Genomic DNA, 22863 nt, shown 5'->3' with positions numbered 1-22863 from the left:
CCAGGGCTGGCCAAGAACTCCCACACAGGCTGCTGGCTATGAGGACACAGGAAAGACTTCATTCTTAGTGTAAACACTTTTCAGATATTGACTGAGCACCTGGTGGGATAGATGCTCCAACAACAACTTCATCACTTGGACAAACACCAAATTCAGACTTGCCTCTGGTTTTCTCTCTGGGGAGCCTGCGTAGTGAAAAAATTACAGGTTTGGGAGTCAGAGGAACTGACTTTTTTAAGCCCCAGCCCTGGCATTCACTAGCTAGTCCCTGGAGGAAACACTGTAAATTCTCCAAGCGTCAGTTTCTTCACATAGAAAATGATTATAATGATTCCCCTTAAATAAGATACTGCTATATGTTAACAGCATTTTATTAGCTATAAAGTGCAGAAGGGCTTCCTCCCTCTTCAAGAGTCTGCTGGGATTCCACTGTCATGGACAACATTTCATTCTTATGAAATTAAATTGTCACCTACAGGCAGGATTCTGCCAGTGCTGGTGCTATACAGACATATGGAATGCAAAAGTCCCCGGAGGAGCACAAAGCCTTGTTGGCAGGATGAGACAGGATTCTTGAAAGCTGTACTAATGTGACTGGTGCTGAAAACAAATGATTTCTTAGGATATGTTCTTACTTTCTGGTGGAAAAAGAAACATGAATGCATAACTATGTACAATGTGAGAACATCTTTCATACGAATAGGACATTAAATGACAGTGTCTATGGAAGCGTGATGAGAAGATATGCTGGGAACGTGCTGGGCACAATTAGGGGCGCGGCAGAATGTGAGATATCCCAGGCTGTGAGTACGGGATCTGTAGCCAGAATGCCTGGTTGGAATCCGCCTCTGTCATTTCTTTGCAGTGTGTCTTGAGAAAGTGACTGAACATCTCGCTGTGCCTCAGTTTCTCCCTCTTCTAAAAGAGGATGATGGGGTGCCTATTTCATATGGTTGTGAGGATTAAGTGATTTGACGCATATAAAATGTTCAAGATGGTGCCTGGCATACGCTAAACACGAAGTAAATACAACCTATTATCATCATTATCAAGGACTTGCGGATAATGGATGCTACTGAGCCGATGGGGCGTGGTGGAGCAGAACAGCTCAGGTGCTGGAAATAGCCAGTCTCATTGACTCAACTGTGTTTCCTCAGAGAATCCTGATTCTCATTTTTCCTATCCATAAATGGAAGGGAGGATAGCAAGTAATAATCAATGTTATTTGGTGACTATTCTATGTGTTTATTTTGCAAGAGGCTCAGTGGGATATTGCCTACAGCTTTGCAGAGACATTGCTCAACACAGATGCATGGGATAGGGGTCCCTTTTGGCTGAGAACAGGGTGATTGGAAATGGGAGACAGGGGCCCAGGAAGGAGTTTTCCTCACCTGACTCTGGGAAGGAAAGAGAGTCTGGCCCAGATGAGTAAAGACAAGTGTGTTTGTATCTGGTAGACAGGGCCAGTGACACACAACAGTGACCAGCTCTGGTGCTGACAGCCAACAGGGACTTCAGGGTTTGGCTGCTGGAGATGGAGGACCTGGGCAAAAGAGACGTGAGGCCAAGAGAGCAGGTCTCAGAATGTGGAGCTCATGGAAGGAGAGAGGGAGGGCTCATCAGACTGGTCCTATCTGGCCGGAAGCCATACCCCACACTCACCAGGCCCTACCCCTTTTCCTCTGAATCTTCAGCTCTTAGATCAGAAATAATCTTAGATGTCTTCAGGCTTGATCCTGGCCTGAGGGACAGCAGCCTCTGTCATGTAGCCTTTGGAGCTGATCATGGCAGTTCCCAGGAAAAGGCTGTCTGGAGAGGCTGCAAAACCCATGCTCCCTGTTCCCAGTCCCCGTACAGACCATGTCAGAGGAGGATTGAGGGAGGCTCCTCTCTCTCTCTCTCTCTCTCTCTCTCTTTTTCTCTCTGTCATGCACACACACAAATGTACACACGCATTCACACAGATACACACACACACACACACACACACACCCCGTTTTGCCTGGCAGAACAGACCTATAACTTGCATAATACTGCAGCAGCCCACACTGCACCTCATCTCCATTTGGGTTCCACAATAGAAGGGAGCTGGAAGGAAATCAATGACAATCTAACTCCACATGACAACCTGGCTGGACAACGAAACATCCAGCCGGGGGAGAGACACTGGAAATTACCCACACCTGAGCCCCATCCCAAACCACCTGAGTCAGCTTCTCTGCCCATGGCCCAGGCTAGGTCATTCGCAAATCTCTCGAGTGATTCTAAAGAACCACTGCTGTGAAAAATAAAACTGATTTCAGCAAAGAGAGAAAGGTGAAACTGTTTTATTGTCACTGGCTGTGATGCCGGCTGTGAGCAGATGCTGGCTGCGGGTAGAACAGGGGAGAGGGCCATTGAGAGGCCCTTGTCACTGGAGAGTCCAACCAAACGTAAAGTGTGTGACAGGGAGGGACTTCTCCAAACTCTGCAGGTCTCTCCAGACTGGGGATCCCTGACACAAGAGGAAGTCTTATGCCCCAAGTGCCAGAATTCCAGGAAACTCATGCAATGAAACCAGTCCCCTTGCGTCAGAGTTTGCAGCTAGAAGCGGTTGAAGGGATGGAGGACTCTCTGGGAGCTGGAGTGGGTACGCTGCAAAGAACCTAAATATGCCATAACTTCCTTTACCTCCCTCGCCAAGAATTTCCAACCACTTTTCCAGCCTATCCTGCCTGACAGGTTAGAAAGTTTTCAGTAGTTTTCAATAGGAGTTTGTTTACTTGCATTGAATTATCTCATGAAGCTCAGCTTGATTAGGGCACATTAAAGACAGAGTCGGAAGAACCCATTTCCCTAAGTTTTATTCTAATGTACAACACGTGATCATTTGCGATGGGGTCTAGGCAGACAGGGCAGGTAACGGAGAGTCTTTCCAACCAGGGCTTGGAACAAAGCAGGCTTGATTTGGTGACTCTTGAGACATTTGGCTCACTGCTGTGATGCTGTGAGAGATTAGCTGTGCAATGTTTGGGCTCCTTAAAATGAAGTTTATTTAAAAGAAAACTTACCTGCACATATGTAATACTGTAGACACAGATCCTTCGCACGGTATATTTAATCTCTGCAGAATTCACTGGGAGGGGAGGGGAGCCAGTGGGACCTCTTGGCTATTACACAGGTTGGCACTTCCAGAGAGAACAGCCTTGGCATCACAGACTTCAGGCATACTCAAAGCTCTTCTCCCTTCTGATTCCAGTTTCCCCATGACCTGCAGGGCCTCTTGGGATTACTGTATTCTGGAAAGCACACAAAGTTGGACACTGTCTCTTTAAATAATAGAGGCTGAGAACCTCTCAGGCCACCATGACATATTCCAACATTGGACCAGCCCCTGAATAAACTGGAAAGACGCCTGGTCTGGCTTCAGTTACAGGGAGCACCACCAGGGAACATCTCGGGGAGCCTGGTTGGAAGCCGCAGGCTTAGTCTGTCGGCTGCGGGTCTCTGGCTGCCCTGTGGGGAGGGTCTTGCCTTAGCATCCCTTGCATTTGACTGCAAAGAAATCTGCCTGGAAGAAGGGGTTACGCTGTTTGGCCGGGTGAGTTTTATTGGCAAACCGCCTCTGGGTGATGTGTGCCTATGCTTTACAAGAATTGCCTAATTCCCCACCCCCTGCAAGCTGCAAATGAAAAGGATTGCAGGAGAGATGGTGCATTTGTGTTGGAACTGACCGGAGATTCAGAGGGCTTTTTATATCCTTGGTTAAGAGGTGGATATACACTCTGGCTGGGGAGGTGGGGGGCCATCTGAGAGCATCTAGAAACCCTAATGCATCCAGATTGAAAGGAAGAAAGGAATCTAGATGCTTTTTCCCCCATGGAAAATAGCTGTGCACACGCAGCTGGTAGGTGGCCTTGGTAAGCAGGTTAGGAAGAAGCTGCCACCTGTGGCAGAGCCTTGGCCAGCTGGGCTCTGGGTGTGGCAAGCCCGGTCAGCAGGCACTCAGTAGCATTTCCTCTCCCACCATTGAGAACCAGGCAGGAGGCCAGAGGCAGTGAGGGACAGATGGGTTGGGTTTACCTGTCCGGCAGCGTATGATGTGGCTGTGACCTGGGTGGTTATTGATTAAACTATTGGGTTCAAAAGAAAGGAAGAAGCCAGCTGTAGCACCCAATATATGCAGTTTTCTGTATGTGTATTAGACTTTATTAAAAAGTTTATTTGAAGATCACAAAGGAAGGGAAAGAAAACCCTGAGTTAGATATGCTAATATTTGTAAAGTGCTTACTTAGAACAGTCCTGAGTATGTTGTGATCACATAAGTGTTGGTTAAATAAATAAATGTCCAAATGGCATAAAACAAAGTAATAATTTCTAGAGCAAATCTAACCTATAAAATGACCTATGGAGGAAAGAAAACACTTCCATGTCTTTAGACTTTTTTTTCTACTTGCATATGCACTTTGATTTATAAATCTTTATCTATCTATCTATCTATCTACCTACCTACCTACCTACCTACCTACCTACCTACCTACCTATCAGAGTTATAAGCTACTTCAGTGCAGAGGTGGTCAGGTCTTCCCTGAAGGGTTGATGTGAGAGTTAAATGTGATATAGTAATAGTGGTGGCAGTTTGGGCACTGGGCCCTTATTATGTTGCAGACACGATGTTAACTGCTTTGTACATATTGTCTCCTTCAATCACGACCATAAACCTTTAAAGCAGGCATTACTAGTTCCTTTTGCACCTGAGAAAACTGAAGCTCAGTGAACTTGAGAAATTGCCCAAATTCACAACAAAAGTAAGCAGGGCGATTAGGTTGGTCGGAGCCCAGATCCAGAGTGCCTAACCACTGCACCATACTGCCTCTCACAGACCATGCATACGAAGTCCAGGCAAAGTGCCAGGCATATAACAGGCACTGTAAATACAATTTTTACAAGTACGCTTCATTTTAATCTGATAACACGATAGTTTTAAAAAGATCATCATTTGAAGATTTTTTCAAATTTATTTTTACTTACAGTAAGAATATACAATTAGCTAAAAGAGCAGCTCCTTTCAAATCGTAAAATATTATAGAATTATTTGAATCATTGAGAGTGATGAGCTTCTATGACACAGTACACTAGAAGTAGGGAAGTGTGTGTGTGTGTGTGTGCGCGCGCGCGCGTGTGTGAACTGCTGCATTTTCAGGCAAAAACCTTTGACATCCACATTCCTGTTCCCTGTCCCGTGCCTTAAGGCTGGCCTGCGCACGGAAGTCTCAGTTGGGCGCGCCTCTGCCAAGCCGAGACTGAAGGGCTAGCCTCTCTCCCTGTAACGCTGGGCGGCCCACGTTAGGAGGCTATGAATCAGCTGATTTCCTTGGCTGCTCCAACCCCACCTCAAATGGCCACCTCGCACCCGCCCCCCAAACCCCATGGCCAGGACGCCAGCCAAGGCTGACAGCCAAGCCCGACTGCTGCAGGAACACTTTGCCTGGAGCTTATTCGGTGGTAGTCTGGTTTTGCCCAGGCTAGGAGGAGCCCAATCCCAGACCATGCTATCCAGTATTCGGCCGGACTTTTCTTCCCCTAATTCGCACCCAAGCGAAGCCCGCTAGATCAATCCCAGCCAATCCTAGGAAGCCGGCACGCTTCGTAGGTGCAGACAGTAATAGCGGGGACAGGCGCGGGGCAGGAGTGCCCGGCTAAGACTCCAGGACAGGGCAGGGCTCCAGGACCCGAGAGGAAAGGGACTTCTTCCAGCTCTCAAGCGCCCGCTGCCCTCTATTAGTGGGAGAGGAATCCAGCCTCAGCCCCGCGCGGGCGCGGTCGGCGTCGGCGCGCTCCGAAGCCCAGTCCTGGGCATCCGCTGAGCTACATTTGGCTGGGTCTTCCCAGAGTGGGCTGAGGAGCCAGTTTCTCGGTCAACACTAGGTTTCCATGATCTCCACAGGGCCAGGGGAGGAGGGAGGTGGAAGGTGAGAAAGCTCAGCCGCCTCTGGTTTCGAGTAAAAGTCGCCGCGGTTTTGCAGAGACCGACTTTTTCCTGAGGCGCATTTAAGGCCAAGTAACTGTCTCCTGCCCTCCCTCTCTCCTGCCCCCTCTCCTCCCTGAGTCCCGCCCTCCCGCACACGCTGACCCAGGGACACACCCTACTGCAGCGACGCAAACAAGGCGTTGTTCCCGTTAAAGGGGAACGCCAGGAGCCTCCCACTGCCCCCTTGCTTCGCGCGCGCGCAGCCCTGCAGCGCAGCTTTGGCGGCGCCAGCAGCGGAGCCAACGCACCCGAGTTTGTGCTTGAGGCCACCCTGAGGATCGGGACAGCTGTTCCTTTGGGCTGTAAGTGATTTGGTGGGGAGAGTGAAGGAGATGGGGGAGAAATGTGGGCATCTTCCAGTAAGGGTGCCAGAAAGCGCAGAGCAGGCGCGGGGCTTTGGCCAGCTCCCTGGGGCTTCTGTTTAGGGGCACAGGGTCCCCTGTGTGTCCTGTTTCCCTCCAATGGGGCTTGGAGTAATACAACGAGGAGAGCCTTTATGGTCTGTAAGACCTTACAGGGCAAGGGTGATGGAGCTGGTGTCTGGATAGAGGATAAGGGCAGCCCAGTTTTCGCCTTGCTGAAGAGGCGTTGACTCTGGGACACACTGGCAAAACGGTCCCTGTGGCGGACATCCTGAGAGTGCTGGACTCCTGTGGTTCCCCAGTTCCCCAGCCTCCTGCCATCGGTTTAATTCAAACCCTCTGGGAGTCATCAGAAATCCTTGTTTATTTCTTCCAGTGCATTCCAGAGTTTCTTTGAATGTGATGCTTGTGGAGAGGAACGGAGGGGCCTGGGATTGGGTACTTTCCAAACTGGGTTATTGAAACGTTGTCTCCCTGGCCCAAGACTCTGCCTAAAATGGTCCCCAGTGTCTCAGCCAGATCTTTCACAGCCATGCATGTCCTCTAACAGGTCATCCCAGCCTTCAGTTCCCCCAAAGTTTAAAATGAGGGGCGAGGACCGCATTACTTGGGATAAATGTCCTGCCGGCTCTGACCGGCTGAAATTCTCGGACTCAGCCTTTTACCCTCTGTCTCTCTCTCCCGTCCGCTGGACGTCTACTCCCTTCGGTCCAGGCTCCTGGGCTCCTGTCCCACCGCGCCCAAACTGGAGCTCAGGCTTGATGGGGTCCGTGTCCTGGCTTTGAGTGCCTGGGGTGCAGACTGGACCCCTAGGCGAGCACGTGGGTCTAGCGCAGGAGCAGAATGCCCCCTGCCCCCAGGGGCTGCCTGGGGAAGCGCGCGGTGGACGGGAAGCGCAGGGTCCGGGCAAGCCTCCCGAGTCATTCTTTCCTTTCCACGCTACTGTGGCTCTGCACCGCCTCTCCGGAGCCGCCAGAGTCTGCGCGAGGCTGAGCTGGGGCCAGGACCGTTCCTCTACGCTGGCAGAATTGGGTGGAAACTTGGAGACGAACGGAATGCGGAGAGCACTGGGGTCTGGGAAACCAGCCTCCTCGCCGCTGTCTCCCCCACCGCATGCCACGGCTGTCTCCAGGTCTCAGACGGAAATCTGAGCGCCTACTCCCCTCACCCCTACCTCCACCCCATAGGGGAATTCACCATCTGAACCGGGGTCTCGGAGAACTTGACCTCTCACTTCCCAGGGAGGTCGCCGGGAGGCGCTTGGGGTGGGTGGAAGCGTGCAGTGGCCTCTGCTCATATTTTCTGGAAACCCCTGTTCCCTAGGTGGTTTTAGACGTGCGAACCGCTTGTTTTGTTTCCAAAAGCAAAAGATGTTCCGTTGCAGGCGGGCCCGGCTGGGCGCTGGGCACTGGGTGCGGGTCCTGCAGGCGGCTGCTGCCCCCTCTCGGCGGCAGGCGGCGCGAAGGCTCCTGACCCGCGCGGGCGGTCGGGCTGCGGGCGCTGGGCCAGGACCGGCCTTCCGCTAGTGCGCGGGACCCTCCCTCTGCGCGCGCCTCCCTCGCTCGGCCCAGTGGGTTCGGCCTCACGCCCAGCGCTCTCCCCGCAGGCAGAAACTCCGCTGAGCAGAACTTGCCGCCAGAATGCTCCTCCTGTTGCTGAGTATCATCGTCCTCCACGTCGCGGTGCTGGTGCTGCTGTTCGTCTCCACGATCGTCAGCGTGAGTGCCTGGAGGGGAGGCTCCCTGCGCGGCCTGCCCTTCCCCATATGGGTTCCCAGCCCGTGCTCCTTCTGGTTCAGGACTGTGTTATTTGCAGACAGTCTCAGACGTCTCAGGGAAGTTTCTGGCAATCTGCCCCCTTCCAGTTGCTTTGAGAAAACGAGAGCAGATTCAGTGATAGGAACGAAGCGAGCGCTGGGCTGGGTTAGCTGCGCAGGTCTCTATTTAAGCCAGATAACTTCAGAGCCGATCTAGGGGTCCCCGACCTTCATTTGATAAGATTGTTTAATATTTTTTTTCTTGATGCAGCCTCGTTGAAGAAGAGGAGTATTTATGATTTTTTTTTCTCCAAACCATAGTCAGATGGGTGAATTAATTTATAAAACACCCTTTTAGGACTTGAAATTGGAAAGTTAAAATGGGCTTTTCTGGAAAAGAGTTCACAGGTCCCATGTCTGCTTTATGGCATGAACACAACACCTTGTTAGTAAAGCTTCCACTGGTAGGAACAGGCCATCAGAGTAACTTCTGTTACAAAACTGTCCAGCCCATTAGATCTTAAAGTTATTTTCTTGGCGACGAAGATGAACAGACATTCAGGCAGTTTTCCAATGGTGGCTTTCACTTCTTAATTTAAGGCACGTTGTAAGCATGATTTTCTTTTTCGTTTTCTTTTTTTTTTTTTTTTGAGACGGAGTCTGCAGCTTGTCACCCAGGCTGCAGTGCAGTGGCATGATCTTGGCTCACTGCAACCTCTGCCTTCCGGGTTCGAGCCATTCTCCTGCCTCAGCCTGGGATTACAGGTGCCCACCACCACGCCTGGCTAATTTTTGTGTGTGTGTGTGTGTGTTTTTAGTAGAGACGGGGTTTCACTATATTGGCCAGGCTGGTCTTGAACTCCTGACCTCATGATCCGCCCACCTCTGCCTCCCAAAGTGCTGGGATTACAGGCGTGAGCCACCGTGCCCGGCCTGTAAACATGATTTTCTAGTCTCTGTGAGAAATAATTATGCTGGGGATTTGTGGCTTAGTTTAACATTTACAAGCATCTTCACAGTATCTCCATTGTGCCTGGTGATGATAATATCAGATTGACAGGAGCTATAAACAAGGAAATAGACTCAGAGAGGCGGGCTTGGGGAATGATCCCGAGATGCTGGGAGGAGAGAAGGCTTGAACGCAGGTGTCTTAGGTTGAGTTCATGGCTCCTTCTACTACAGTAAACATCTCTGCACATAATCGTTTCTGTGTGCATGTGGAACTTCTCCATTTACAAGGTGCTTTTAAGTCATAAACATTGGCTCTTACCATGCAGGGGTGGGCAGTGTGGCTAGGTGGATGAGGGTGCTTTTCGCCATCCCTGGGCCTTTCTCCTTCCCCTTTTCCTTCACTCCTCACTCCCTCCCTGACTCAGGATATCTATCTGATTCTCTCTAGCAATGGATCGTGGGCAATGGACACGCAACTGATCTCTGGCAGAACTGCAGCACCTCTTCCTCAGGAAATGTCCACCACTGTTTCTCATCATCGCCAAACGGTAAGGCTGGTTTTGTGCTCTGCGAGCTTGTCCTCAGATGCCTGTAACACGTTTCTCAGTCCAGAGCTGGAAACGCTTATTGGAAGACACAAGCCAGAATGTTGTTGCTGGGGTGGGGTGGGATGTGACAGGGAGCCATGAGTCCAAGGAAAATGGGAGGGGTGGTGATCTCGCTGGGGAAGCTGAGATCCTGGGCATCATTGCGATTCACTCTACCTAGAGACATGCCCTTAGCACCCTCCTGATCACTTAGGATAATGCTTTTTGTGATTAAAAAAATGTCGTCATGGGAGCTGTAAAGGTGGTATGATAGCTAAACCGTAGGCAGACCCCCTTGGGACACTGGATCAAACGTGTATCTTTGGTTTGGTGGCTGTCTCTATTCAGAAATGCCCTGCCCCTTTCTGCTGCAGTGACAGTGGGGCTAGATCACTGCACCATCAGTTATATGGACACACGACTGACTGCCTTTCCAGGTCTTGGGCCTCAGTGATGCCACCTAGCATCAAAACCTTTGAATGTTTCCTTGTTGCAAGATGGTGACTTGAAGCTATTTGCAAAACCCTAAGCTAAGCCTTGGGGTCCTTAATCCAGAAGATTGTATTTCTCCTCTGTCCTCAGCATGTTTGCTTGTGAGATATGGAAGCCAGGCTTCATGAGGCTCAAATTAAGGGATAGTTGGCAGCAGAAGCACCAACTAGATACTCCAAGCACCCAGAGGGAAAGGAACACCCAGCCAGGATCCCTGCGTGTTTGGATGCAGACAGGCGGAGGTAAACAGGATGAGCTGTTTTGGTGGCTGGGTAGGCCACAGCGATTGACGTTAAGAGCCCGTGGACCTGGATCCACATGATCTTTTGTTCCAAAAGATGTATCCTCAGGCTGGAAGGACCTAGAGATACAGCAGAGCTTTCCTAACGTCCTGGGTTTAAAGGGCCGCGGAAATACAGCTTTAAATGTTGCTGCAGCTACTCATAGATCCAGTATATATGTTCAAGATGCTACACCAGATGAGGGAAACCAATTTAGATCCATTTCAATAAAACAGACAGTGAAGTGGCCTTTGGTCCTGGCTTTGCATAATCCAGTTTCTTTGCTGGACTTTCCCTCTTACGGCTCTGTACCCAGTAATACCCAAGCATATCCCAAGCTGAAGCATTATAAACCAAATTCCTTGAACCACAGTACAAATAGAAACTGCTAAAATACTATTTGGTAATTTACATGGAGAAGATAAGCAAGGAGTAGAAAACCCTGCTTTATGTTTTTACCTTCTGGGTTGGGGAGGGAGCGGAGGAAAGTTCCCAGTCCTATTGGAGTGAGAACAGTGCTTAATCTTGTCTCTGAGTGTGTGAAAGGTATTGAATTAAAGCCATCCCAGAAATTACGTGGTGGGTTTGCATGGTGAGTTGGCAACTGAGTAAATGAAATACTCATGAGTGCCTGAGAATGTGACCGTAGCACTGCTTGTCCCCAAAGCCACAGCATCCGGTGTCTCCCCCTTTCGGGTCTGGCTGAAGTTCCCTGAGCACTCCGGATGGGAGTCTCCGTACTCGCTACTGACACCTGGTGGTTACAAGTAGTGACTCAGCCCGAAAAGGGCAGGCTTTGGTGCTCACAGGCGCCATCCCCAAGTGGCATCTGGCCACGCGGCTTGGCACGGAATCCTGGACTCTTGGGCCCGGAAGGGGGCAGTTTCGGCAGGCGTGTTAAAACCCGGCTAAGTTTCAGCAGAAACGAGGCGGCAGAGGAGTTGCTAAGTTGTGCTTAAACCATCTGCAGGAAAGAAAGCAATATTGACCTGTAGCATGTTACGGATTTACATTTGGTGTCTTCTTCCGTTGGAAATAGCTGTCAGTTGGTGCTAGAAGCAGATCTCAAAGAGGCAGTAGGGTTATTTTAATCAGGAAACTTCTTATCTCTCAACTTGTTCCTTCTGTGCCAAGCTCATGTTCTTGGGTTCATTTACAATGCCTCCTTAGTGTGGGTTTCAAATCGGCCTCGTTGCTTTCCGTGAGGCCCACAGAGTGTCTGTTCTCCACATCTCCCTTCTCAGCTCTCACCATCAGGGCATTTTGAAAACATCTGGACACTGCACCTGAACACCCTGGGTTTGCTTTCCACTCCACTCCGGCTTAATCTAAATTTGAAATTTCCGTTTACAGTTCCCCAGTGGTGGTTATCTCTGCTGCTATCTTCCTCAACGTGGCAGCACTTGCTACAACTTCAGCCTTAAGTGGCGAATCCTCTGGGGCCTCTTTGATTGAGTTTAACAATTGTGGCAGCAGACAATAAGCTGAAAAAAATGTGTAATTTTTAAAACATTATACTGCCTTTACAAATGAGCTATGCTCATTGCAAACCATTTACCTTGTCTGTATTTGCTCTTAGAAAGTATATTTGAAAAAAAATACTTAAGTAATCAAAAGTAATTCATTATTGACATAGATTTGTGAAGAATATGTTGCAAGTGTGAAAAAATAAACAGTGGTGCGATCTCGGTTCACTACAACCTCCGCCTCCTGGGTTCAAGTGATTTTCCTGCCTCAGCCTCCCGAGTAGCTGGGATTACAGGCGCCCAATACCACGCCTGGCTAATTTTTGTATTTTTAGTAGAGAGGGGTTTCACCATGTTGGGCGGGCTGGTCTCGAACTCCTGACCTCAGGTGATCCACCCACCTCGCCTCCCAAAGTTCTGGGATTACAGGTGTGAGCCACTGCACCATGTGACTTGGTATTTTTTTCTGAAAGGACTCATTTTTCTGGTGCGTGACCATGACACTTCAGCTCTCTCTGGGGGTTGCCACTCATGTTGTTTTCTACACGAATGGGGCCTCCTGACATCGTGCCATGAGGCAGTCTAACATCTAGATTATATAGTTTGAAAGAGACATACCAGATCTTGCCCCCAGGCTACATCTTAATATTAGAAATAGTTTTAGATTTTTAACTAACTGACTTTGACTCCGCCTGCCTTCTCATTTTTCTAAATGTGTTTGCATACTTTCTGGCACTCCCTCCTTATCTGCCTCGTGTGGGCAGAGGTAAGAGAGGCTTAGTGTGGGGATATTCATTATGATATTGTATCCAGTGCCTCTCTGGCCCAGGGAATACGAGGATCTGGAATGCATGGGCCTTGCCTTGATGGTCCCGAGCCTGGTCGAGGAGTCAGGAGATAAGTATGGAAGGTTGAATCACTCCCTTGGCAGGCAGAGCAGGCCAGATGCCCAAAGGGAGGCAGGCAGACAGCGTCTGAGTTCAGGGAGGAAGCAGAAGGGAAATCTCTGGTGGGAGGTAGAATCTGATCCATCCTCCAAAGGATGGGCAGGATTTAAGTCAATACAGGCAATGGGGAGGAAAATATTCCCTGTTAGGGCAATGATGTGACCTAAGGTAAGGGTAGAACAAGGCAGGGGATGGGGTAGACAGGTTGGCTAGTGTTCTGGTTAGGATTAGGGTTGACCGCGTATAAGAGAACATCTTCAAATGATAGGGGCTTAAATAAGATCATTTATTTATCTCTCTTTTCAAAGAAGTCTGGAAGTAGGTAGCCTGAGAGAGATATGGAGGTTCCATGAAATTGTCAGAGATGCAGACACTTTCTAGCTCATTTCTTTGTGATCTCTTGGGTTTGGCTGTCATCTTCAGTAAACAAAAGGCTGCTAGAGCTCCAGCCATCTCATCCATGATTCAAGCAGTAGGGTGGAGAAAGGAGGTGGGGAAGAATGAATCCCCTTTTCTTTTAATGAAATGTGACATGGTCACACCTACACCTATTTATAAGAGAGGCTGAGAAATAAAGTCATTCGGCCTTGGGGGAAGCATGGCTTCTCGAATCGTAGAAACTTGGCAGCAAATACCTCTCTGTAAGCCTGGTGTGGAATACTTCCCTTGACGGTTTGACCATCCCCTCCCATACCCAATCATACTCTTTTGCAATAGCTCAGTTGGGCCCTATGCAGTTCCATAAGTCCCAGTTATTTCAGCATTCTTCAAAGAGTCCATCTCTGCTGCATCCTGGGCTCTGTCAGCCACCCCACCATTCTCATATGGACTCTTCTCAGAAACTTTAAGATCTGTTGAGGCTTCTCTCTCTCTATTTCTACCACCTGTCCAGGTACAGGTGAAGTCTTATTATTATTATTGAGACAGAGTTTCGCTCTTGTTGCCCAGGCTGGAGTTCAGTGGCGCGATCTTGACTCACTGCAACTTCCGCCTCCCGGGTTCAAGCAATTCTCCTGCCTCAGCCTCCCGAGTAGCTGGGATTACAGGCATGCGCCACCACGCTTGGCTAATTTTTTGTATTTTTAGTAGAGATGGGATTTCTCCATGTTGGTCAGGCTGGTCTCGAACTCCCGACCTCAGGTGATCCACCTGCCTCAGCCTCCCAAAGTGCTGGGATTACAAGCATGAGCCACCACGCCTGGCCGTCTTATTATTACTTAATGAGTCCAGAGCTCTCTTCTGAATCCCAGACCTGTTTATCCAGCTATCTCCTGGCCACTTCCCTTGGGATATCTAAGAGAGGCCCCCAAGCCACTAGGCCAGAGATAGTCCTTATCTTCCTCCGCCAAATCAATCCCTTTGTCACTTTCTAGTGTTTTAGTGAATGCTGCTTCACCAGCCTGCAAGCCAAACATCTAGAGTCTGCCTTGGCATTTCCTTCTTTCTCTTCTCAGCATTGTCATGGGTCCCTCAGGCCACCCCATTGTTCCAATGCCTGTTGCCCACCTGTGGTCATGCTGCTTCCTCGTTTGTCAGAGGCACCAGGGCAGCCTCCTAACTAGTTTGCCTGATCCCTTTCTTGCTCCTCTGTGACTCATTTTTCATATGGAATCCAGGCTGATATTTAAAAAAACACAAACCTAATTATATCACTCCTCATTTTGAAACCTTTCAGAGGCCGTTCATTGGTCTTAATCTTCAGATGAAAATCTTTAACAAGGCCCATTGGAATCTCCCTGAATGATCCACTCCTGCTTCTGTTAAGTTTCACCTCCCATCTCTCTTCCCCTCATCTTGAAATTTCAGCATTTTCTCACTTCCTGAAATGTGAACTTCCCACTTCGGGAGTCTCTCCATTTCTCTTCTGATCTTTCATGCAGGACTATTTCTTGAACAACTGTCGTGTACCAGAGACTATTGTAGATGCTAAGGTTACAAGAGTGAACAAGAGCTTATGTTTTACTGGACAAACCAGTCAGTAAACATGGAGAATTTGGGGGCAATGGTAAGAGCTATATAAGACAGGGTAATGGGATAAAGAGGGATTGCAGTGGTGAAGGAAGGTCTCCTTGAGGAGTAGCCAGGAGCCAGACATATGAACATCTCGGGGAAGTTCCGTACAGAAGGACCGTCAAGTGCAAGATCGCTGGGGAGGGAAGGAGCTTGGCATAGTTGAGGGACAGAGGGCAGGGCAGACTAGTGGGAACAAAGAGTGAGGGGTAAGTAGAATCACAGACCATCTCAAAGGTTCCCCCCCACCCACACTAGGAAGGAGTTGGGTGCAAATGCATGCATTTCTAATCTTTGCGATTTGCTTAGACCTGCTGTCTTCCACGGGTTTCTCAGTGGTCTGTTTGATTCCAAGTTGGAGTGACAGTCCAGAAGCCTCTATAAGGCAAAACATATCAGAAATTGTACAAGGTAGAAATGCATCAGTATATTTTCAGTGATAATTTTGGTTGACGGGATTCTTATCACTTTGGCTGTTTTCTTTCTTTTGCTGCCTTACCTGTTTTCCTCATTGAGATCTTTTATTTTCACAATCAGAAAATAACTATGAGCATTTTATGTTAGAAAATTGGTTTTGAGTAACAAGTAGGTTCGCTCTGCCTTGATTAAGAGAGTGGAGCCCCAGGGCATGGCAGGCAGGATCCATGGGGTAGCTTTGAATGAGGCCGGTTCTTAGAGCTTTAGTTTGCAAACTCATACAATCCGGAAGGCTCTGGTGAGGGGAAGGGGTGTGCCAAGCCTCCTCCCGAAGACCCTACGGGTGAGTTTAAAATCCACTGACCCAAAGGATTCAGGCAAAACATTTGCCCTGCTCTTGAATAAACCTGTGCTTTTTGTTTTGAAGTCTTCAAGATCCAAATATCAAGTCCAAGTTCTCACAAGCATTCCCCTGCTCTTTGCTTAATTTGTGTGGACCTGATGTGTAGTAGAATGGGTCAGAATACTGGAATTAAGCCACAGGCGACTTGGGAGCCCAAGAACTGGAAGGGCACAGTCCTAACTTGCCCTGGCCCCTGGCTGGTCTTCATCTGCTTCAGTGATGAGGCAGGACCCAGGCAGAGTTTGTCTTCAGTAAGATCTGTCTCTCAGGGCCTGTCCCTGCTCACAAAGTCCTCTCTTGTCTCGGAAGAAAAGGTAGTTGATAAACTTTTTCATGCTGAGGTGTTAGGCACAAAAAGTGTGTCCCTTTTTGAATCATTTTTGTTTTTAAAGAGGAGGCCAGTGCTCAACACCAAAGCATGAAGGGAATTGTTGAGCTTTCCTCTAAGCTGTCCCCAAACATCCTTGGCCATCTCCATTGTCTAAGGGCAGTACCTGCAGCCTCTCATTTCCCAGTGACAACAGATGGGTCTGCTCTGCCACAGTGTGTGGGCTGGACCAGCACCAGACACTGAGAAGATGACCACTTACTACTCTTCTTTTCCATTTAAACAGCAGCAGCAGCAGCAACAGCAAACTCATGACTATCAATAGGTTGTGTGCGGCATTAGATCAATGCTTTGGGTTGAAAATTAGAGAAACTAAATCTTGCCAGTCTCAGAAGCTCCCAACCTGAGCCCTTGGTGGTCTCCTATCATCCCTGTCTTCAAAATGATCCCAGACTTGTTTATCAATTTGGTGACACTGTCATTTTGGCAAGGACACCAGACAATTTCCTTGTCTGTGGCTCAGCTTTTGGCCAGATTTTAGAAAACACAGGAGACCTTCTGCATTTATGGGTTCATGTTTTACATTTTAAAATCTTTATGGCTCCCTGAGGCAATCCATAATCTCCACCCAAGTAATGGCTCTGGATTTTACAGGCTTTTATGAGATGCTGAGACCCTGGTGGTGCAAGGGAGGTACAGAGGATGGAATCAGTTGTCAGCATGCCAGGATTTCAACCCTTACAGTTTCTCTGATGCCAATACCCAGGAATTAGTATGAAATGTTTGTTTGAACCTGTGTCTGAACCATATGACCTGGAAACTATAGTCTTTGCTTTAAAAATACTTTTGGCCGGGCGCGGTGGCTCACGCTTTTAATCCCAGCACTTTGGGAGGCCGAGGCGGGCGGATCACGAGGTCAGGAGATCAAGACCACGGTGAAACCCTGTCTCTACTAAAAAAAAAAAATACAAAAAATTAGCCGGGCGTGGTGGCGGGCACCTGTAGTCCCAGCTACTCGGAGAGGCTGAGGCAGGAGAATGGCGTGAACCCAGGAGGCGGAGCTTGCAGTGAGCCGAGATTGCGCCACTGCACTCCAGCCTGGGCGACAGAGCGAGACTCCGTCTCAAAAATAAATAAATAAATAAATAAATAAATAAATAAATAAATAAATAAAAATTTTAAAACTTCACTTGTATCCCCAAGATTTCACCAGCACCAAGAAAACATCCCTTGCATTTCAGGAGCAGGATTGGCCATGGTGCAGCCAGAGGCTGTGGATGTTGATCTTTGGTGCCCGAGAGAAGGCTGTCTGGGATGAAGCCTTCTGACTGTGGTCAGGTCCCTGCCAGTGTTGGGGGCTACATGTGTGTGCAGTCATCCACACGCATGTGGCCCCCAACACTGGCAGGGACCTGGAGTCATCTGGCCCATCCCTCCTCCCTATCCCATCAAGCTGCAGACCCCTCTGCAATATGCTTACCACATGTTCATCCTGCCACTGATGGGGAACTCATCACCTTCAAGAGAGCCTCTTATTTTTGAAGAGCTAATAGATCCATCCATGTGTTCTTCAACTCTATTGAGCCTGTCCTATGTACTGGGCACTGTTCTAGAAACGGGGTGCACAGAGATGAACAAGAAAGAACAGGTCCCTGCCACTGTGCAGCTCACAAGGAGTTGGAGGAAACAGGCAATACACAATAAACGCATCACTATGGGTAGTGGAACGTGCTCTGCAGGAAACAAATAGGGTGATCCAATGGAAAGTCATCACTGGAGGAATGAGCTGCTCAGGAAAGGCCTCTTCCTTCCATAGTGATATGGTCTGAGATTTAAAAGACAGGGAGGGACCAGTTATAGGAAGAACCATGGGAGGAAAATTCCAGGAGGAAAAGGGAAGAGCCAAGGCTCTGAGTTAGCTGAAGAAAGGAGGGTGGGGGATGCGGGAGAGAGGGATGGGAGCAGGATCGCTGGTGCCTCACAGGCTGTGGTACTGAGAAGGACAGTTGGGACATCACTGAAGGGTTCTAAGCAGAAGAGTGTCATGATTTGATTTGTGTTTTGTAAGCTCATTCTGGCTGTTGAGAATGAATTCTGGGGAGAGGCAAGAGTGGAAACTGGGGACCAGTGAGGAGTTTGTGGTCATAGTCCAGAATAGACATGATGATGACACTGAGATGACAATGATGACAATGACAATGATGTTAAGAATACAGACAGCTCACGTAAGTGCGAGGCATTCTTTGAAAAGCAATGCATTTAATCCTCACAAGAACTCTAGGAGGTAGCTGGTGGCTTAGCTAGGGAGGGGAAGTAGAGAAGAAAACAAGTCTCATGACAGGGTTTGCTGATGGGTTAGACGTAGGGAGTTAGGGAAGAATGATTCTAGATGACTCTAGGTTTTGGGCTTGAGCAACTGATGTGTAGCTGGATCTTGGACTGAGATGGGGAGACTGAAGGAGGAACAGAAGATTTGGGGAAAGGTGTAGAAATCAGGATTTATATTTTGACCATCAGAGAGGTCAGCAAATCACTTCAATTTAGAAGTCTTTAGCTTAGGGGAGAGGTCTGGGCTGGAAATTCAAAGTCAAGGGTCATTCCTCTATACCGAAGGGTATTCAATGTTGTGGTGCTGAATACAGTTACTTGGGGAGGAGTTGAGAGCAGAAGGCAGAAAAGGGGAACAGGGTTCAGAGCTAAGTCTTGGGCATGCCAGGGGTTAATGAGGGTACAGGAAGGAGAGGAGACTGGGGATGAGCAGCCAGTGATGAGGGAGGAATGCCGGGAGATATTGTCACTTAAGAAATTACCTCGGCCGGGTGCGGTGGCTCACGCCTGTAATCCCAGCACTTTGGGAGGCCGAGGAGGGCAGATCACGAGGTCAGGAGATCAAGACCATCCTGGCTAACATGGTGAAACCCCGTCTCTACTAAAAATACACACACAAAAAAAAAATTAGCCAGGTGTGGTGGCGGGTGCCAGGCAGGAGAATGGTGTGAACCTGGGAGGCGGAGCTTGCAGTGAGCTGAGATCGCGCCACTGCACTCCAGCCTGGGCGACAGAGGGAGACTCCGTCTCGAAAAAAAAAAGAAAGAAAAGAAAAAAGAAATTACCTTGTTAGACCCAACACTGCCCCTCTTTTGTCCAGTCACTTCTAGTTGCCTTCATTCATGCTTGATGTGCTGGACTTGGGTTTTATCAAGTTGCTTGGCTCGTCCTTAAAGAGTTTAAATCTCCATAGTGCCTCCTGGACAATGACTGCAGGGTGACTCCAGTCTCTCCTCTACATCATGACTCTTCAAACAGTTGACGATTGCAGTTTTTCTTTCCTTCCTTCTTTCAGTGGCTTCTCTGGTGCTGGGGATTCCACTGGAATCCCAGCTGCATAAGCAGGGCCTCTTCTTGCCCTTCTGAAGTTTGGTCAGTGGTTTGGCTTGGCAGGCTGATGAGCAGAGAATAAGGGGAGCCTCTCTCTTTTTGCTACACCATTCTCCTTCCACCCTGTCTAGTTTTTGTGGATTCTAAGTCTGAAGAATGGTGGTAGAATAGTTTAATTCATTAGATTTCAAGCATATCATTGACTTCTCTGTACCCCCAGTGTGTTGTAGTGGAAAAACTAGTAGTCTGGGCATCAGGGAGTCCTTGTTTTTCTGCACCAGGTCTGCCTCTAACAAATTAGGTAACCTGGGGCAGGTACCCTGGTTTCCTAAAAGCAGAGTGGGCATTGAGGTAGGACCTGAAGTTGAGGTAGGACCTGCACATTGCATGAGTCCCAGAGCCTCTGTTCATGTTCAGGATGTAATTGTGGCATCGAGGGATCCTAAAAGGAGGTGGCCTCTGAGCTGGGCCTTGGCAATGGGGTAGAATTTCAGTAGGCAGAGGGAGCAGAGATGGGTTTTGTGCTTGCAGATGGGCATTGGTTTACTGTGACTGGTGGGGGTAGCAGCTCTGTTGTTCTAGCTCTTAATTTCCATAATGCGTGGTCTTTTTTCATACTTTGGGGGAAAGAAGGAGGAGAACTCTATTATTTCTATAGGGAGAATTCCTCTTAAACCTAAAGATCTTAAACCTAAACCAATTATTCCCTGTTCATTCTTCACTGATGCAGTTCATGACTGCAATTGCAACTGCCTTTCCCATCATTTTCTATGGCCAAACTCAGTGTTTTTAAGTGAGCTCTTGTTTTAAAAAACAGAAAAAAAAAGTTTCCTGATAAATCCGTTTGAAAGACACTGTTTTGAAAGTTAAGCAGGCTTTGATCATTCATGGTACATTGTGAATTACCGAGGAGGGAGATTGATATCCTTGATCATACAACCCACGCCCCTCTTTTTTCTTTTGTATCTGGTGGAGTAAGTCTTCCAAGAGCAATTCTTAGAGAAACAAAGCCTACTCTGTTTCCCTGTTTCTTTAGTTTTCCAACAAGCGTATAAAAAAGCCTCAGACAGCTTACTACTATCCAGTAACCTCAGGTACCTCAGTGGCTGCATGTTATTCCCTTTAGAAGTCCAAGAACTCACTAGCAGAACAAGGATATGGATGTCAAAGTGCAGAACTCGACCCCCACAAACTAGCTCTGTGCCTGCCACAAAGCCTCTTAATTAGGAATGCAGTTCATTGAACAACTGTATCAAGTTTAGCCGGAATACCTTGACATGAAGGTTCCTTCCACTTACTGAGCAGTTTGTGCCCACTAGTGGCCAGACACAGGCTTTGCTCTAGCTAAAATGCCCCCAGGATTACCTGTTGAAAGAGCCGCCCATGTGGTCTTCATTGCCTTTGTGAGCTCCATGCTGGCACGTAGTTGTCTCCATCTGTTTTGCTTTCTGCATGAATCATAGGCAAAGTTAGCCTGGCCAGCAAGCCCCGTTTCAAAGCCACCAGCTGGGGAGAAGTTGAAGCCCAGGGGGCAAGACCCACGCTGGGCTTTGGGCATGCTTGAGCTGGTGGGCGAAGCATATGGGCAAAGGCCACATTGTTTAGGATGGGGGCCTCTCAGAGACTCAGCTATTTCTGGAATGACATTCATACTGAGAAATAAGGAAAATGGCGATCTGTGTGATGGTTGTGGGTTGGGAGGTTTGGCCGTGGGAGTCCTAGTCCTAGTCTTGGGGTCATATGTTTTGAAAACAGTCTAGCACTATGCAAATGGGAGATATTAATAACTCTTTGCCTCTGTGATTCACCCTCTCATGGCTTTTTCTCTCTTGGCCTCTCCAAGGTCTCTTCTGCCTCTTTTGCAACTGTCCTTCCTTTCACTTTCAACAAAACCTGTTATCTTGAGTCAGAACAGTTTTATGAATTGCCCAGAGTGGGACTTGATATGGGGCAGGATTGGTTCCATGCTGGTAATGAAAGATGCACATGAACTGTTACATTGAAAAGTGCTTCATACTTTCTGAGCCCTTAACTTACTAGGTTGTAGGCCCTGGGCTAAGAATATAGCTGAGGGGGCTGATGTATTTCCTTCATTGCTCAGCTGCTCCTACAGCAGGAATCTGACCTTGAAATGAGCTTTGATCTTTGTGCAACTCGAGCTTCCCACTATCTGCTGGGGGAGCTGGGTCTGGGTGCTGCCGCGGCCCATGTCAGAAAGCTGTCAGCAGCTCTTGTACCGGACACTCTCAGAACAGGAGGCCTGCAAAGAGCTTTAGCTTTAGTTTTGTTGTTGTTGTTGTTGTTGTTGTTTTTGTTTTTTTTTTTTAGACAGAGTCTTGCTCTGTTTCCAGGCTGGAGTGCAGTGGCATGATCTCAGCTCACTGCAATCTCTGCCTCCCGGGTTCAAGTGATTCTCCTGCCCCAGCCTCCCAAATAGCTGGGATTACAGGCGCATGCTACCACACCCAGCTAATTTTTGTATTTTTAGTAGAGATGGGGTTTCACCATGTTGGCCAGTATGATCTCGATCTCCTGACCTTGTGATCCGCCCCCCTCGGCCTCTCAAAGTGCTGGGATTACAGGCGTGAGCCACCGCGCCCGGCCAGAGCTTTAGTTTTTAATTCCAGTGCTCAGCACCAAGGTTGGATATTGGCTTAAAACTGCCACTGGGAACTCCACAAATATTTACCAGGCCTCCACTTTGCACCAGGAACTGAGTGTGGCCTGGAGGGCAGCAGGTACTCAACATAAGCTCTACTATTTACTGCATACTTGCAATTTGGGTGGGGGGTGGGGAAGAGTATGGCCACACTGGGGCTTGTGTTAATCTATAGTCTATAGCCACTTGGGATGTTGGTGTCACACTAGGTTTGATCTAAATAAAACAGGTTTGTAATTGACAGCATTTTCCCTTGCATTATATTTCTCTGAACTCGAATAATTATTTTCTGTACAGTTGACTTGTTTTGCTGCAGCAGAGTTTGGCAGATAATAGCTTGCATGTTGAATCCAACCTGCTTTTGTAAATAAGATTTTATTGGATAAATGGCTATTGAAGGAATGGGCCACACCTACTCATTTACATCTTGTCCATGGCTGTGGTTGATTTTGTGCTACAAAGGCAGAATTGAGTAGTTGCTAAGAAGACCGTATGACCTGCAAAGCCTAAAGTATTTGCTCTCTGATTCTTTATAGATAGTTTGCTATCTGTGCAGATATTTGCATTCTAACTCTGTAGCACCCTTATGCTGGAGAGGAGATAATGAATTGATACCAAAGTTGTATCAAAGCACTTTTTGGAGTTCTGGCCAATGTGCTAATAACCTGGCTTGTGTGAACATTGTGGCTCCCATTTTCTTTTTTTCTTTTTTTTTTTTTTTTTGAGACGGAGTCTCGCTCTGTCTCCCAGGCTGGAGTGTAGTGGCTCCATCTCGGCTCAGTGCAAGCTCCGCCTTCCAGGTTCACGCCATTCTCC

The 22863-nt window shown here is 48.3% G+C and overlaps 1 protein-coding gene across 3 annotated transcripts in view; it reads left to right on the top strand.

Annotated features, from left to right (window-relative positions):
- Positions 1-3407: 3407 nt before the first annotated feature.
- PMP22 (peripheral myelin protein 22) overlaps positions 3408-22863 on the top strand; it is a 35674-nt gene continuing 16218 nt past the window's right edge. The window contains exons 1-3 of one of the 3 annotated variants that reach the window (XM_055255868.2): positions 3408-3580; positions 7979-8090; positions 9528-9627. In XM_055255868.2, the coding sequence (XP_055111843.1) occupies positions 8013-8090; positions 9528-9627 (178 nt within the window). In that variant the 5' untranslated portion in view covers positions 3408-3580; positions 7979-8012. Of the gene's footprint in view, positions 3581-6164; positions 6313-7368; positions 7505-7978; positions 8091-9527; positions 9628-22863 lie in introns of those variants that run through there. The other 2 variants (XM_055255866.2, XM_055255867.2) reach the window with 2 other exon arrangements.

This window comes from Symphalangus syndactylus, chromosome 20 (genome assembly GCF_028878055.3).
Source record: "Symphalangus syndactylus isolate Jambi chromosome 20, NHGRI_mSymSyn1-v2.1_pri, whole genome shotgun sequence".
Taxonomy (NCBI): domain Eukaryota; kingdom Metazoa; phylum Chordata; class Mammalia; order Primates; family Hylobatidae; genus Symphalangus; species Symphalangus syndactylus.
Note: the sequence above shows the minus strand (reverse complement) of the source record. Positions and strands in the feature narration are given on the sequence as shown.